The sequence below is a fragment of the Fundulus heteroclitus genome, chromosome 4 (assembly GCF_011125445.2).
Source record: "Fundulus heteroclitus isolate FHET01 chromosome 4, MU-UCD_Fhet_4.1, whole genome shotgun sequence".
NCBI classification, from domain to species: Eukaryota; Metazoa; Chordata; class Actinopteri; order Cyprinodontiformes; family Fundulidae; genus Fundulus; species Fundulus heteroclitus.
The window spans coordinates 38,863,654-38,879,072 of record NC_046364.1 but is presented as its reverse complement, the minus strand read 5'-3'; the positions used below and the strand labels follow the sequence as shown (position 1 = coordinate 38,879,072).

At 38.3% G+C, this 15,419-nt stretch overlaps 1 protein-coding gene across 1 annotated transcript in view; it reads left to right on the top strand.

Moving 5' to 3' along the window:
* Nucleotides 1-15,419, top strand: part of smyd3 (SET and MYND domain containing 3) — a 101,401-nt gene that overhangs the window by 20,354 nt on the left and 65,628 nt on the right. Inside the window, exons 2-5 of the mRNA XM_012881543.3 lie at nt 2,042-2,105; nt 4,173-4,280; nt 4,619-4,676; nt 6,814-6,968. Of these exons, the coding sequence (XP_012736997.2) occupies nt 2,042-2,105; nt 4,173-4,280; nt 4,619-4,676; nt 6,814-6,968 (385 nt within the window). The remainder of the gene's footprint in view (nt 1-2,041; nt 2,106-4,172; nt 4,281-4,618; nt 4,677-6,813; nt 6,969-15,419) is intronic.

The following is a 15,419-nucleotide window of genomic DNA, read 5'->3' as shown; positions in this document are numbered from 1 at the left end:
AAAATCCCTTTATTTGCCTTCAAGGTTCCAATAATGTCCTCCGCAGCATTTATGGCGGTGCCCTATCTAATGAAAAGTCCATTACTTTGTCCGATAAGCCGTGGGCTAATGTACCATCCATCACAACGTGTTCTCCAATACTTCATTTTATGTGTGTGCTCATATTAACATCCAATGTCAGATCTAATTATCGGTATTCCATAATTTTCTCCCTTTTACCCAGATATAATCTACTATAAAGACGCATGGCTCCCACTGCTCACTCAAATCTAATCCAAGTGAGTTGTCTTTGCACCTTTCCAACAAACCTAAAAAGCTCACTGGACTTTAAAACTTAAATTGTTTTGTAATTTTATTTTAAGACTTAAAATTTAAGATAGCAAATAGGCTAATTATTAAATAAGAACCAGAAATGCCTTTTCAGTTATCAGGCTCATTATTGTTTTGGTTTTTATATATTTGCATGCAGTGATATGTAGGTTTGGTAAATAAAGTTGTAGGTTTTTTATTGTGCTGTGTTAGTGCAGCTTGTGGTGAAACATTTGGAGTCATCACACTTTAAAAAAATATTTAAACAGGCTGTTCTTGCTCAAAAACCTTCTAATCTAGCTGAATTATAACACGTCTGCAGACAAGCTGGTCAGATTCAGAGATGTAGATCACAAAGACAAAGATGAGGGTTACCATTGCTGCCAAGACTGGCATAACCAGTTATTAGCTTTAGGGTGCAATTAAATTTTCACACAGGTCCATAGTTTCGAAAGCTTTTTAGCATAGCTAAAAACTGCTTTTTTGTATTTACCTTTTCTAATAATAAAATTAGTCAGATTTGGTAAAATCAACATGTTGGCTTTTGTATTTTGTCAACAATCTAATCAAATCTTAAGACTACCGCTCTCCTAAAACACACATGCATTTACCAATCTAGTTTGTCTTTAAAACCAACATTTAGTTTATCCTCATGTGCTAGATTTAAATAATTATGCAGAGAAAACCTCTTTGGTCGCATATCTTGCTATGCCAGATGTAGTTGGTTAACTGTCAGCTCCATCATGCTCACTTGCTCCCATTGTGTTGGTAACTCAACTATTAGTGTGCTCTTGGCTTTTAGAGCAAGGGAAACTAAACCATAACAGTAATATTATGGGTCTGGGACCCACTCAATCACTCATTCTGTCCTCTCCACCAAGCCTCCTGTAAAATTAGATACTGCAGCCAATCTAACTGTAGATTATTTGCTGGGCTCATATTAACCTATGCACAGACACAAATGCACATTTTGAAAGGGGTCCCTGTGACTCCCGTCTTCTGTCAGCGTGTGTGTCTAAGCGGTGGACACTCTCTACCGCCTGTAATTGGCTGCCTGGAGCAGACAGACTCAGCTCTTGGTTGCTATCAGACTGAAGCCAAACTGGAAAGGACAGCAGCGTCATCCAGACAGACAGACAGATATTACATTTGCACAAAAACACAAATGGGTGCACAGCTGTCACCATCACTGAGACACATGTGAGAGGTGACTCTAGCAGACGGTAACGGTGAGCAGAGTGTACCTGTACGTGTCTTCTCTAGGTAGTCAAATTAGATACTGTGAAGGTAGACAAAATGATCTGAGACTTGCACACAGATTAGTGCAATGAATGAAAAAGAAGATAAGCATGTTACACAAAAAAGGTCAAGACAATGACAATTTGCTGGGGAGGAACTGGGGCTTGAGGGTAAACTGCTGCCTGTCTATGCCAAAAACTCATAAAATGATGGATCAATTTATTTCTTCAAACACTAAATGTTCATTTTCATAATGGAAACCTGACTGCAAAAATCCAAACACCTGGTTCCACTGCAGTTCACTTAAGTCATTAACTGAGAAAATTATCCTAAACATATTTTCCTCACCCTGGCCTAAACGATTTTGGTCACAAATAAATTACCCTCAAGTAATCTAATATCTTTAAAAAAAGGAGCTGTATAGAGCAATACATTTCTTCCTGGAAGTGTCTGCCTGGCCTTGAATATTAAAAATGTTTTCTCTCCTGTCTAGACAGGAGACCTTGTTGAGATGTTCTCAGTGCAAGATGGCTCGCTACTGCAACACAGCTTGCCAGGTATGTGGGTGTTTGTTCACTTGCATTATTCTTGATGCAGCAGCAATGTTCGATAAATTGGAATATGTGTTCCAATTGGCCTTGTTTGTCAGATTAAAAGTGGTGAAGTTATTTCCATTAAGCCCTCATATCTGTATTAAAAATATCTTTCATTGGCCTAATGTTATAAGTTAATTTTTAAATGCCACATTTTCATTAGCTGTAAGCGGAAAATCCTCACTAACAGAATTAAAGGCTGTATTTAATCTACATTGTGCTTTGCTAAATTTAAGTTACTGAAATTAACTTTATATTTTTTATTTATTGAGCATGACTGTTGACAACAATCCTATTAAGTGTGGGGTGTTATTTCTTTTCAATTATTTAAAAAGAAAAGCACCTGTCTTTGGAAAGTTGCGGCAATTTTATTTTTCTATCTTCTCCTATGTTATTAGTTCAAAATCAGTCTTAAAACATTTAATTAGTCTCACTATCAATTAACATTTTATCAATGTGGAATGAAAGCGATTTCTCTACATTTCTCAGATTAATATTTATTTAGAATTTATGCAATGTTTTACTCCTGAATCAGTGAGACCCTAGTAATGACCAGTTTCCTTTATTTAAACTAGTGGGTAGTTAAGTACAAGAAACACAAACAGCCAAAGATGAAAAAAAACACATTAATCTACAAATTCTTTAAAGGGTGGAGATTTTAAGAGGAAGGAACGGATGTTCAAAGCACAAATTAAATGAAAATCTTTGAACAATTTAAAGTTGGTCATTCTCTTGAATGCCTAAAGAAATGGGTTTCTCATACTTCTGAGTATTTGTACCTACTTTGATCTGAAAGAAAAGTAGTGAAAGGAGGGTTAATTCAGTACTCAGAATCACTTCTAAATGGCAGCTTTCAATGCCAGAACCATTGTACTATAGAACTGAAAATAAAGTCTCATTCAGTCCAAGATGGCTGTTCTGTCACCGCCCCCCAAGGCCCTGCTTGGATCTCTGGACGTACAGTCACACTCCGTCTCTTGCCTTAAAGTACGGACTGGATTACTGACCAAATCACCAGTCCACAAAAGAAGAATTAGTCCTCTTACTCAATCAGGCAAGAAATTCACAATTGATTGTAAAGTTGTGACCTGTGACCACGGATAGGTGCCATCGCGAGGAACCGCTCTACCAATTACAAGCAGATTCCGGGCCATGAGTGCATCTTATCATACGACCAATGAAAAAGTAATTTTTTCCCAACCCCTTTTATAAATAGCCTATTCACCCCAACTAAATAAGACACCTTTTCATAGTTAGACATTTCACATATGTGAAAGAAGCCATCTTGTTAGGAGAAAAGCCAAGACTGAACAGAGGGGGAGAATTGTGCCATCAACTCCCCAGTGTGTTTGCTGCTTGGTCCTCCAACACATTCCAAATAGACTACATCAGCAGCCTCATCATGATTCAAGTGACAAAGGGCTCATTCACACCAAGCAATAGCCTCTAACCACCCAGGAGCAACGGGTGGGTCATTGATTTGCATCTGACTTGGAATTCGCCTAGGAAGTGTAATGTTTCACCCTCAGAATCTAGAGGTGGATCATTGACATATAAGGATTTTCTAGAGGCCAATTTTAAAAAATTTGAAAACAATCAATATCTAATACAACTTTACAAACACTAAGAATGTTTTTTTTTTACCCAAGTGATTTTAGTGTTTACTTAGGTCAAGGGAATTGGCCGTGGCCTTAAAAACTCATCTGCTGCGACTGTAATTTATCTTAAAATGTATTCATTTCTTTAATATACTTTTTGGCACAGTATGTCTAATTAAAAGGTTTATGAATTACAATATTTGAGTTTCTGTCAGTTTTTGTTAGCAATGAACTCACATTTCATAATATCCATCTTAAATGTAGAAGACAGGCTTATTTATTTCTGGACATTTTAACATGCCTTGAGAAATGCCTTTATTGTGGATGAAAGGTTAAATCCAAAGCGTACAATACAACTGTAATGTTTTATATTTGATGGAAAAATGCCCCCCCTGTGTATGTGTGCAGTGTGTTTAAAAACTCTCTCCTGCAGAAACAAGCGTGGTCCGGCCATAAGAGGGAGTGTAAGTGTCTGCGTAGTCTCCTGCCCAGACGTCCTACTGACTCAGTCCGTCTGGCTGCAAGACTCATATTTGCCCTGGTACGTTTCTAGAAACGTTTCCTTGTTGTTCTCACGTAGATAATGTTTGCAAAGACGATTATTGTGAGACTGACGGATCCTACTTTGTTTAAAACATAAAAGCTGAATTTCATGTTGTATTCTGAAGTTTCTAAACTTGTACATTTAAAAAAATACTCTTTAAGTTTTCTTTTGCATGTGTGAAATCCTTCCCTTCCTAAACATAAAGGGAAGGAAGGGAATCCAGCTACAAAGCAAGCATTTGAAAGTGTTGATAATTCAGTACACTTAAACTATACAAATATTATGTGTAAAACAAAAATGACCCGTTAAGTCTTCTGTCCTTCTCTTCTATTCAGTTAAGTCCTCCTAAGAGCACCAGCAGTGAGCTCTTCACTTTAGAGGAACATGAATCACGTGAGTAGCTAATGTAAAACTTGGTTTTATAGTGTAATGCTATTGTAGTCATTAGTTTGTCAAGTTCTGGTTAGTTCCCCCTTTTTCAATGTCTCACCCTTTGCGGTATTTTTTGGTAACCCAGCTTTTCACTTGCTCTTTTGTAGGAACTTTTACCTGTTGAGAAGATGCTTCTTAACTTCTCTGACAAGAAATTATTTGAAGTCATTTTCTTTAACCTAAGATTTTGCTCCTAGTTATTTTTTAATTTAAAGGAGCATTGTACAAGTGTAAAGGTTAAATATTATTTTCTTTCCCATGCATGCCCTTACAATTTTCTGATGGGTAAAATGAGTTGTCCTGTTAACCACAGTTGCCTCTATAGGCTCCATTAGTAAGTTCATGAGAGAGTGATTTAGGTCGCATGCTTTGGGCGTGCTCATGGGTGTTACGCACTGAGCTCTCTTGCTTACATGGCTGCTTTGTTGAGTCTGCGGCACCATTGACGGATTAGCGAGGGAACACGGACTAACTTCAATATGTATAACTTTCTAACCTCACTTACATTTTTAAACAAAACACCTGTACAGTCGCAGTGGCAGATGCTTCTCCTCTTCTCCCATGCATGTGCACAACACTGATGTAATTTCAACTTGTCACCAGAGGGGGAAAACTTGTGCAAAAATTCTGAAACTTGTGCTATGCTCCTTTAACGGGGCTCATAATATCTCATATTTCAAGAGTCCATTGATTTAAATCATATGCATAATAAGGGCTGGATAGATATAGGAGGAGTCTGTAAAATTACCATCATGAACATTGTACATTTTCCTAATAACCATTAAATGATTTTCTATTTCAATAACATTTTGTGACGAGCTAATGTTATAAGACTTTCTTTACCAATTAGAAAAATGAAAAAAGAATGCAACGACGGACTATCATAGTCTAAATAGCATATGTAAATGATTCATTTTAACAAATGTTCCTTTATGATTTTGTTCAGGCTTGCAGCTTCCAATAGTTGCATTTATTTCCATGTCTGAAATCGAGTGAATAAAAGCATGAAAGTAAAAAGCGAGCACAAGGCGGCCAAGAAACGTGCAAGAGAGTGAGGAGGCTACGTTTAGAAGGCTGCACACAATAGTCACCAATGAATTGAAGATAGATAATAGAAGAGCCTCCAAATCAAATTTCAGTTCATAAAGTTTGATGATAAAGGAGAAGAAAATGAGGAGAAACGTCTGAAAGCAGTAGCTTAGAGACGGCCCTGGGTGTTGTAACACGCATTTCTCCCGACAACTGTCACCACAATAGCTTGCCATATTAGTGTTAGTGGCTATGGTAATAATTGCGCAAGTCTAACTTCTCTACACGGGTTTATGCTTTGTAGTTTATGCACAGTATGTCACAGTATTCAAACTCCATAAGCTGGAGTTTCTCCACAGCATGTTGTTAGACCTTAAAGAGTAATATCAAGCTCATGCTGCTCATATGTTAGATGAAAAGGAAGTTAAAATGCTAGTACAGAATCAGAGTACAGCCGCAGCCACACACTCCCTCCTTCGGGAGGATTAAGATTATCTGCCAATTAAATTAGTATTTTGATCCCTAAAATAAGATAATTAGACATCCTGCACTTGAAATAAGATGATAGAGATGAGTTGTTACTTATTACTTACTTATTTACTTATTTTTAGTTCCGTTTTTGCAGTGCAGCAGATGTTTTCTAATCAGTCAGGTGAAATCAAAAGGAGAGAAAAATAAAATGCTGTAAAATGATAAATTTTTCTTGTCTTATAATCTTTACGCCCAAACTCCGGCCATCTCAAGGGAGGTCTGGCTGTTGACTCCCTGCTTGAGCTATCTGTCCTAGCTGTTGCATGAACTGTGTTTTGTCCTTTTTCTCTCTGGTTTGGGTTGTGCCAAAGTGTCTGTAGAGCAATAACAAAAAACATTATTAGGAAGGTTTGGTTTAAGCAACTCTTGGCTGAATAGTTTTGTGAGGGCAGTGCATTTTAATTTATTTGAGTGATTTTAATTGAGCATTTTACAGTATGAAATTAATTTTTCTGAGATGAGAACAGACTGTGTGCCAGAATTGCACGAGAATGTGTATGATTACAAATTAGTAAATCTATGTTTCACGATTTTGCAGACTTGAATTCCATGTCTGAGCAGAAGAAGCAAGGTCTCGCTCAGCTGGCATCCATGTTGGAACTGTATGTACAACAGGAAGCCTCTGACCTGGCACAGGAAATGACATCAGCTTTACCACCTTCCTGCCAGGATCCCCTCAGCCTCATTGCAAAGGTTAGGAAAACCATTTATACTTTTGTGTACAGCACATGAATGAAACATGCATGTGCATAACATACTCTCAAAGCACAACAAACACAAATGGAAGCATGTGTTATACCCCACAAAGAGGCAGAAATACACAACCCCTCTTTATTAATTTAAGCAACCACTCCTGAGTTTTCTATTTCATGGCATGTGTGATTTCCTCTCTGCATCAGTAATCATATTTCTCTGTCTATTCCCACAACAGAGCAGGTCTTGTTCATTCAAAACACGCAAACCACCTCCTCTAGAATTTAAACTGCAGTGTGAAAGGATGCTTGTCTGTAATTTTCTCGCTCTGTATCACTTGTGGGCCTTTGCTGTTTCATCATTCTATTAGGCGTGGGTGGATTTCGTCCGTGCTTTTGCTTCCAGTGCACAAAAATTGCAAATGTGTAAAACCCACTTGTAGATTACCAGGCCCAGTGTTTTGACAGTTAAATCAACCTGCAAAATTACTTCCTTGCATATTTCAGGCAGACTTTGTTCAGGCATGTTTTCCGGGTTTATTGATGTTCATTATGTAGTTAAGAAATAGCCTCGCCTGCCAGACCCAGTTTTGCTGTCGCTTTGCTAAACAGCGAAATAAGTAAGGAACTGCTCCCATAGAGCCTTCTTTCCTGATACCGACCAATCACAGACGAGGGCGTGCTTCGTATGTTGAGTGACGTGCAGCGCCCGAGAATCCCGCAGCCGAAACAAACAAGACGAATGCGCTATGCATCATTCGTTTGCTAGTGCGCTTTCTTCTATTTTAAAATAATCATTCACTGTAGTCTCCGCTTCACAGTGGCTCGCCACGTTGAATTATATTTTGAAATGTTGACAGTGGAAGTCTGATTGTGCCTTTTTTTATGTCACCTCTGCAGTTTTTCTGGTTGGTTAACTTTGCGCCTGTTAACCCCGCCCCAGAAAAAAGCCCTCTATGGGAGCAGTTCCAGACTAACTTCAGCCATATAGAAGAGAGGCAAAGGTTAGTCTGGCTGGCCAGGCTAGCTAAAAAACAAAAGGTCCCAAGCATTAGATTCTCAAATGATCCCTGAAGCATTCCTATGGGTTACTAAATGAAGACCATAATTTATCAAGTTTCTCATGAATGACTTTAGTAGTGCTTGAAAAAGTAATGAGTGATGAGTTCTGTAAATGCAGGCCAATAAATCTACACGGACTCTGCTGGCTTCTAGGCATTACTTTTAGGCTCAAACACCAAAGATGGTGCTGGGAAAAAGGCAATTTTAGGCAAAACTAAATATGTCCTAATGCCACCTTTTTGGTCAGACTTGATCATTTTCAGTCCTTAGGGGATTAATGTCCTGCCCGTTTCTGACACCTCCCCTGCTAAAAACAACTGATTTGTAATACTCGATTATATCTCCAGCTTGTCTCCGCGTTATGCTGGAGCCAGATACACTTGTTACAATTGGGTGTTTTAAAGCCAATAAATATTAAAATCATGCAGAAAATCGATTCTCAAGGGCTGGAAATGCCCCAATTTTCTAGATTGAGTACCAAAAACTGCGCTCTGTTTCATGTAAAGTGTTGACATTAAATATCCGCAAGATTTTCTTTCCTGCTAAACACTTTTACATTTCATGAATTAACTGTGATTGTTCTGTTTACATTTGAAAAGACTAATTGGATACATTCAAAATTAGTATGTAACAGATTACCAAAGGGGGGCACTGTTACAGCATGGGCAAGTATTTATTTGCATTGTAAAAAAGTCAATAAATGTATTCCGGTTATTTAATTTCATTATGTCTCTGTATTTTTGCTTATTTCCCTCTGAATGCAGAACCCCATTTGCTTAGCTCCCTCCTTTCCTCCTCTCATGAGCTCTCTCTTTACATTACAAATGAGGACTTTAGTATTATCTACTTGGAGTATTCAGTGAGCTTAGCAAAATAGGCGATTACTCTATGCTGTTCATGTTTGTGGGTCTGTGTGTCTGTTTGGGGCTATTCCTGTGGAAGGCTGTTCTGTGGCAAAAACTACGCATCTTTTTATTTATACCATCTCTCTAGTCCTAATAGTCTTACATAAACAGATGCAGTATATGGATGCACCCTGACTGGCAAAATTAAGCTCTTCTATAGTACCGTTACTGCTTTGAATGCTCCCAAGGGGGGCAGTGGGGAATGTGTATGTGGCTGGTTTATTCAAAAGGTGCATACAAATTATATTTGCCCATTCATTGGGCAATAGTTAATTTATTCCATGTTGCTTGTGCAGTGTGTCAGTCTCTGACCACAATCCCAAAAACCTGCATGTCTTGAACGGCATCATTGCAGTTGATGTGCATCTATAAGTCATGCAGAAAGAATGCTGCAGCATGCATTTATGATCAGCCACACTGCTATGTTGTAATATACTATGACAAATGAGATCTGTCCTATGCGAGTAGTAATACTTCCCTTAGGCAACCCCCTCTCCCTGAAGTGAGTACATGTATGATGTGAATTGTATTTTAATATCCAACCGCATTCGTTTTTGTGTCCAGGCATGGATGCTTACATTGCCTACAATGCCTAATGCGTCAGGCATTAGGGTAACATCCCTTAGTTTACATAGACTCAAATTCCTTTCTTAATTGCAGAAATAAATGAATTTTAATCCTTATATCATAGACCTAAATTTGAGACTTTGAGCAGAAGAAGTTTTAATCATAATGGCAACTATACATACTTTCTCTTTGAATAGTTTTTGTTGGGATTTTGTGTGAAATTTTGTGTGTAATTTCAGTGGTGAAATTATGGAAGAAAAAATATTTAAAAGCAGTGATAAAGGGTAGTATATATTGCAATAGATTTGAAGAAAATCACTTCTCGGAATAAAGAGTACTAAAGAGCAATAATACTTAAAGGAAAACACTAAGGTCAGTAAAATAAAGGTTTTGTTTTCAGCACAAACATTAAGAAAAATGTAAGGGCGTTAGCACATTTATTTACCATGTACCTATGCTTCATCTACAGAACAAGCTCCTAGAAAGCTTTATAGTAACGTTGGTAAAATGTTGCTGCTTCTTTCTTTCTGTAGATGTTGGGCCTGATCTGATAATGTGAGAGTTCTGATTGGTTACAGCACTGCCATCATAAACTCTTTCCTGTATCTGATTTTCTGAGGTATATTAGAGGGATGACATATGTTTAATTCACACAATGCCAAGTATTGTAGGTAATGGTTTCCAAAAGTAATTACAAGCAATGCCAAAGCCCCCCCTCAATTCATAAAATGAAAAGCTAATTGAAAAATGTTTATTTAAACTTTTCCTGCGAAGAATTCATGGCCATTGACAGTTGTTGAGAACCAGCACCTTAATACTCTGGAGCACTTGATATAACACCCGTCCTCAAAGACATGTCACACACCGCACCAACACCAGATCAAAGTGATAGAATCACAGGCAGGTAAGACTGCTCTTAGATGTGATGCATGGACAGCTATGGCCATACAATCTCATGTCAGAGTAAATGTGCATTTACTGATGCACAGCAGCTGCCTTGTCATGTGCTTCATACAAGTGCAAGGCTTGAGAGTCACATGGGTCCAAAATGTTTTTGTAGAGATGTGGTCCTCAATCCCGGTCCTCGAGGGCCGTTGTCATGCAGCTTTTACACGTGTCCCTGATCCGGCACACCTGAATCAAATGACTGAATTGCCTCTTCAGTATGCAGCGGGTCCTGCTAATGACCTGAATATTTGACTCAGGTATGTTGAAGCAGAGTAACAAATAAAAGTTGCAGGACATCGACCATCGAGGACCGGACTTGAGGACCACTGGTGTAGAGGTCCCAGAACTTTATTCAGAGTTGGTGGTACTGAATTTATTTTTATTTTTTGTGTTCTTTAGTTCATATTTTTTAATTTTGTTGTCTGAGGTATTTGAACTAATTTGTTTTGGCTTTAGCTGGACGTATTTCTGTCTATGTGGGTAAGGAGGGAGTCTCATGTTACGTCAATAATTGATGCAGTACTGTGTCACCCTGTTTTGCAATTAAATAGAATAGAAAAACCTTTATTGTCCCAAAATGTGGGAAATTCAGGCAGGATGTGGCAAAAACTCACAGACACAGGATACACCACAGTTACACACTCAATTAAGCAATATGAATAAATTAAGATTGTGAAGGAGACGAGAATGCGCTTGTCAGAAAGGGAAAAGATACTGTGCAATTATTAATTGATAATACAGCATATTTAGGTAAATGCATTAATCGAGTTAAAGAGAGAACAGACAGCAGCCCATTTCTAGAATGATGTGAGAAAACTGCAATATGCATGACCGTACAAGATAACATGAAATGCCAAAACAGTTCAACTCTAAGTTTTACGTCTAAGCGACGTACTACTTTGCCGATTTCCAAAATTGTGTTTTATTTGAATCAATATGGTTATTTGATAAAGAATGGAATAGAGCTGCCATAAACGATTAATTGAGTTATTGGATAAAAATGGGCTGCACAGTGGCGCAGTGGGTAGCGCTGTTGCCTTGCAGCAAGAAGGTCCTGGGACACCCCTGGGTCTTTCTGCATGGAGTTTGCATGTTCTCCCTGTGCATGCGTGGGTTCTCTCCGGGTACTCCGGCTTCCTCCCACAGACCAAAAACATGACTGTTAGGTTAATTGGCTTCTCCAAATTCTCCTTAGGTGAGTGTGTGCGTGAATGGTTGTTTGTCCTGTTTGTCTCTGTGTTGCCCTGCGACAGACTGGCGACCTGTCCAGGGTGAACCCCGCCTCTCGCCCAGTGAACGCTGGAGATAGGCACCAGCAACCCCCGCGACCCCATGAGGGATAAAGCGGTTCGGGAAAATGGATGGATGGATGGATAAAAATGTAATTTTTTTCACATAATTAAGCTTATTTTATGAGTAATAGAAATTAAGGAAAAACTGCAAATTAGCAAATAATGCAATTCTTTTTTTTAATAACAAGGGTACATCTGCAGCTAAAAAGTTCTAGGATCAAAATGTTAAAAGCTCAGCCCTTTCTGGGATGGGATGTGTTGGTGAAACACCTCACTCTGTTATCAAAGAACCAGGGATTATGTTAAGTAACCCAGCGTTCTTTTTCTAACTTCGCTTGGTGCTTCACTTTGGGAGATATGGCCCACTCCCAGATTGCATGCTGACCCCAAACCCGTGCATGATAAAAATCCCAATCCAGCTCTCAGGTGGACCCTGATGTCTCTACTCCAAGCACTTTGTGTGCTAGCGATGGCTGGGCCACATCCAGCCTGTAAAACCTCCCAAATGTGTTTTCCCCAAGTCCCAGTTTGAATAACTACGCATACGCAAGACCGGCTTTCCTCACACTTCCGCTCTTCAGGGGGATTGCGTTTCAAAAATCTCCCAAATCCACTCTGGTCTTATTACTTTCTACTGAGGCCTTCCTCTTTTTCTCTTAAACATGAACGCGGTTCTCTTCATGCGACTCTCAGCCACGTTCAAAGTCCACGGTGTGAACACTGGAGCTACAATGAATGTCTGACCGCTAAGCTAATTGCTAACCTAGTCACTAACCTAACCTAACATAAACATAAACATAAATACATAAACACTAGAAGTGCGCATCTGCAGCCAGCAAGTGAAAACTATAAAGGAACAAGCACAGCCACTGGCGTTACGTGAGCGTGTCAGAATGATCGGCATGTGGGACAACCAATAGATATGGCGATACCTCCCGGAAGTTGAGGGATCGAGGGGAATAATAAAACTGTCAAATCCATGCCCTTCGAACGGAGGGGTATGGAGAGTTTTTTTACAGGCCTACAGCTCGCACAGAAAAATATATTTTTTTACCTCCTTTTTGTGAATACATAATGTAGTACTACTTTCAGGATGGAAGGGCCATTTTACCCAGTATTATAAAAAGTGTTTCTGAACAGGATTACCAACTATAGCTTTAAGTGGGGGTGGGGGGTGGGTTGGCCTTGATAATGGATGGTGGGTGGAGCCACAGACACAACTCAACCTGTCTGTTGCAGACAGACATAATGTCATTGGAGCTCTCGTAGATGGTCACGCCGAGGTGATTCCCATAGTGAAACACGAGCGAAGTTAGAAAATGAACTCGAGAAACGAGAAGAAGTCCAGTTGCTTTCTACTCAAGCATTTAGAACAAATAAATCCGCATTTATTTTCCTTTTTGTCGTAAGTTTAATTACGTTCTTATAGGATTAATCTGCTATGACCTCAGTCTGCTAAAGATGGGGGAAGCTTTTACTGACAAACCCTGAACATAACCTCATGTTAATGAAATTTGAAGTATCCCTTTTAGTGATTCGGCACTTCACCGGCCAAATTGAATCAGTGCATGGGCCATTTACAACATGGGGATCATCAGGTTCACAATGACCATCTTAGAGAATTAAAGACAAAGACAAATTTAAGAAATGGTGATATCATGCATATATTTGCACTAATTTAAACATGTCTTTCTCTTTTGTGAAACACTATATATATATATATATATATATATATATATATATATATATATATATATATATATATATATATATATATATATAATGTGTATGTATATATATATAATGTGTATGTATGTGTGTGTGTGTGTGTACAAAAAGGCTTATTTCCCTTCTCCTTTATTTGAAATGTCTTCATTGAGACCAAGGTGGAAATTAAGTCAAATTCCTTATTTGTGTGCACAAATGTGGTGAACCAAGTGGATTCTGATTCTGAAAAGGAACAAGGAAACTTAGAAACAGGCATGAACAGATTGAACAATCACGGGAACGTGTAGGACATGTCCTGACCAATAAAAAGCTTTGAAGTAGCTGTGTTTATGAGCCTTGGTGAAAGTGGCTTTAACCCTGACTGCTGGGAAACACATGGACACACAAAAACACACAGTTCTCATATGTTTATGGTATATGTAAAAATCTGTTGTTTATTACTAATATATAGAGGCAGTTTAGTGAACACAGATTATATGTACAGATACAAACACCACCTGATGTGACTCTGTAGTCAATATATTTATACCCTTGCTGAAAACTGCATTGGTTTCTATTACAGAAAACAAAGAGTGTGTATTGGCCATACTTTTGTGTATATGTGTTGACTCATATTCTGGTCGTAGTAATTTTCTCAGTTGGTGTGTCTGGTTTTTCATAATAAAATTTGTGCCTGTGTATGTAGTTGTAATTCCTCTGTGCCTGTAAGTAGTGCAACTTCTTGTTTAGATGTACAAATAATTTATTGTCACTGCTCTCTTTTCTTTTTTTCTTTTATGTGTTGAGAGAATACATATAAAGGGGACTCCATCAAATGTGTTCATCTCAAATGGAAATGCTCTCCAAATATTTTAAGGCTGAAGACATTTTCTTTCCCTTTTAAATTATGTGAGCCAAAGTAAGTTTTCAAGAAAACAATTGCCAAGTAATGATTTTTATAGAAAGGATTTAAAAGTTACAATTTTAAATCAATTTAGCAATATAAAACAAAATAGTTTTTTTCTCTCTGCCTACATCACCCTGATTGTGTGTTTGCCTGTATGCTGCATGTGAACTCATTAACATAAACCATGTGTGTATGTGTTGGTATGTTCAGCCTACCTAATTAGCTTAGGCTTTACAAAATCACGCACACCAACCCAGCTTACTGTAATGACTTTGAGTTCATCATGAATACAGACACAGAAAGTGTAATGTGAGGGGAAAATAAAAACCATTTGCTTAATTGACAAAGATTGGCTATGTGTGTGTGGGTGTGATGGGGGAGGCGCTTTGGGAGAAGGGGGAAAAAATCGAAGAGTGGGGAAGGTAAAAAGCAAAGGCTAGGAAATGAGTGACATGAGGGAAAGAGAAAGGAGAAGGAGGAGAGCAGACGGAGCAAAAGAAGATGAAAATTAATAAATTGGGAGAGATGTAAGCACTCAAGGGCAGCAGAAAAACTGATGTGTTAAAGGGCATATATATATTTTATAGCTTTTTTGTTTCTATTGTGTTAAGGCTTGTGGCTCAAGATCATTCTGTTCATTTCCATGGCAGAAATTGAGAAATACTCAAAAAAGTTAGAAACAGAGGTGAGCTCAATGCAGTGACAATAACAATAAACTGGTCTATACGTCACATCTACGAAAATCCCGCCCAGGAATCCTGATTGGCTCGTCCATTTTATGTGGTACTGAAATCCCTCCCAGTGGCAGCGATTCCAGATGAATGTGTGGAGCTGTGTGGAGCTTGGCGGGAGTCAGGTTACATACTTGGGTTAATTAAAACATTTTTTTATCATAACTCTAGAGCAAAAAGTTTTTCCAGCAGAGAATCCACAAAGATGATTATTTTAGCAAAATTGCTCACTCCAATTTAAAAAGATCTTTTTAAAAAAAGAGCATAGTTTATCTGATTTGAAACGAGACAATAATACTGAATATAGTATATTTATTTTTCACACTTTTAGTA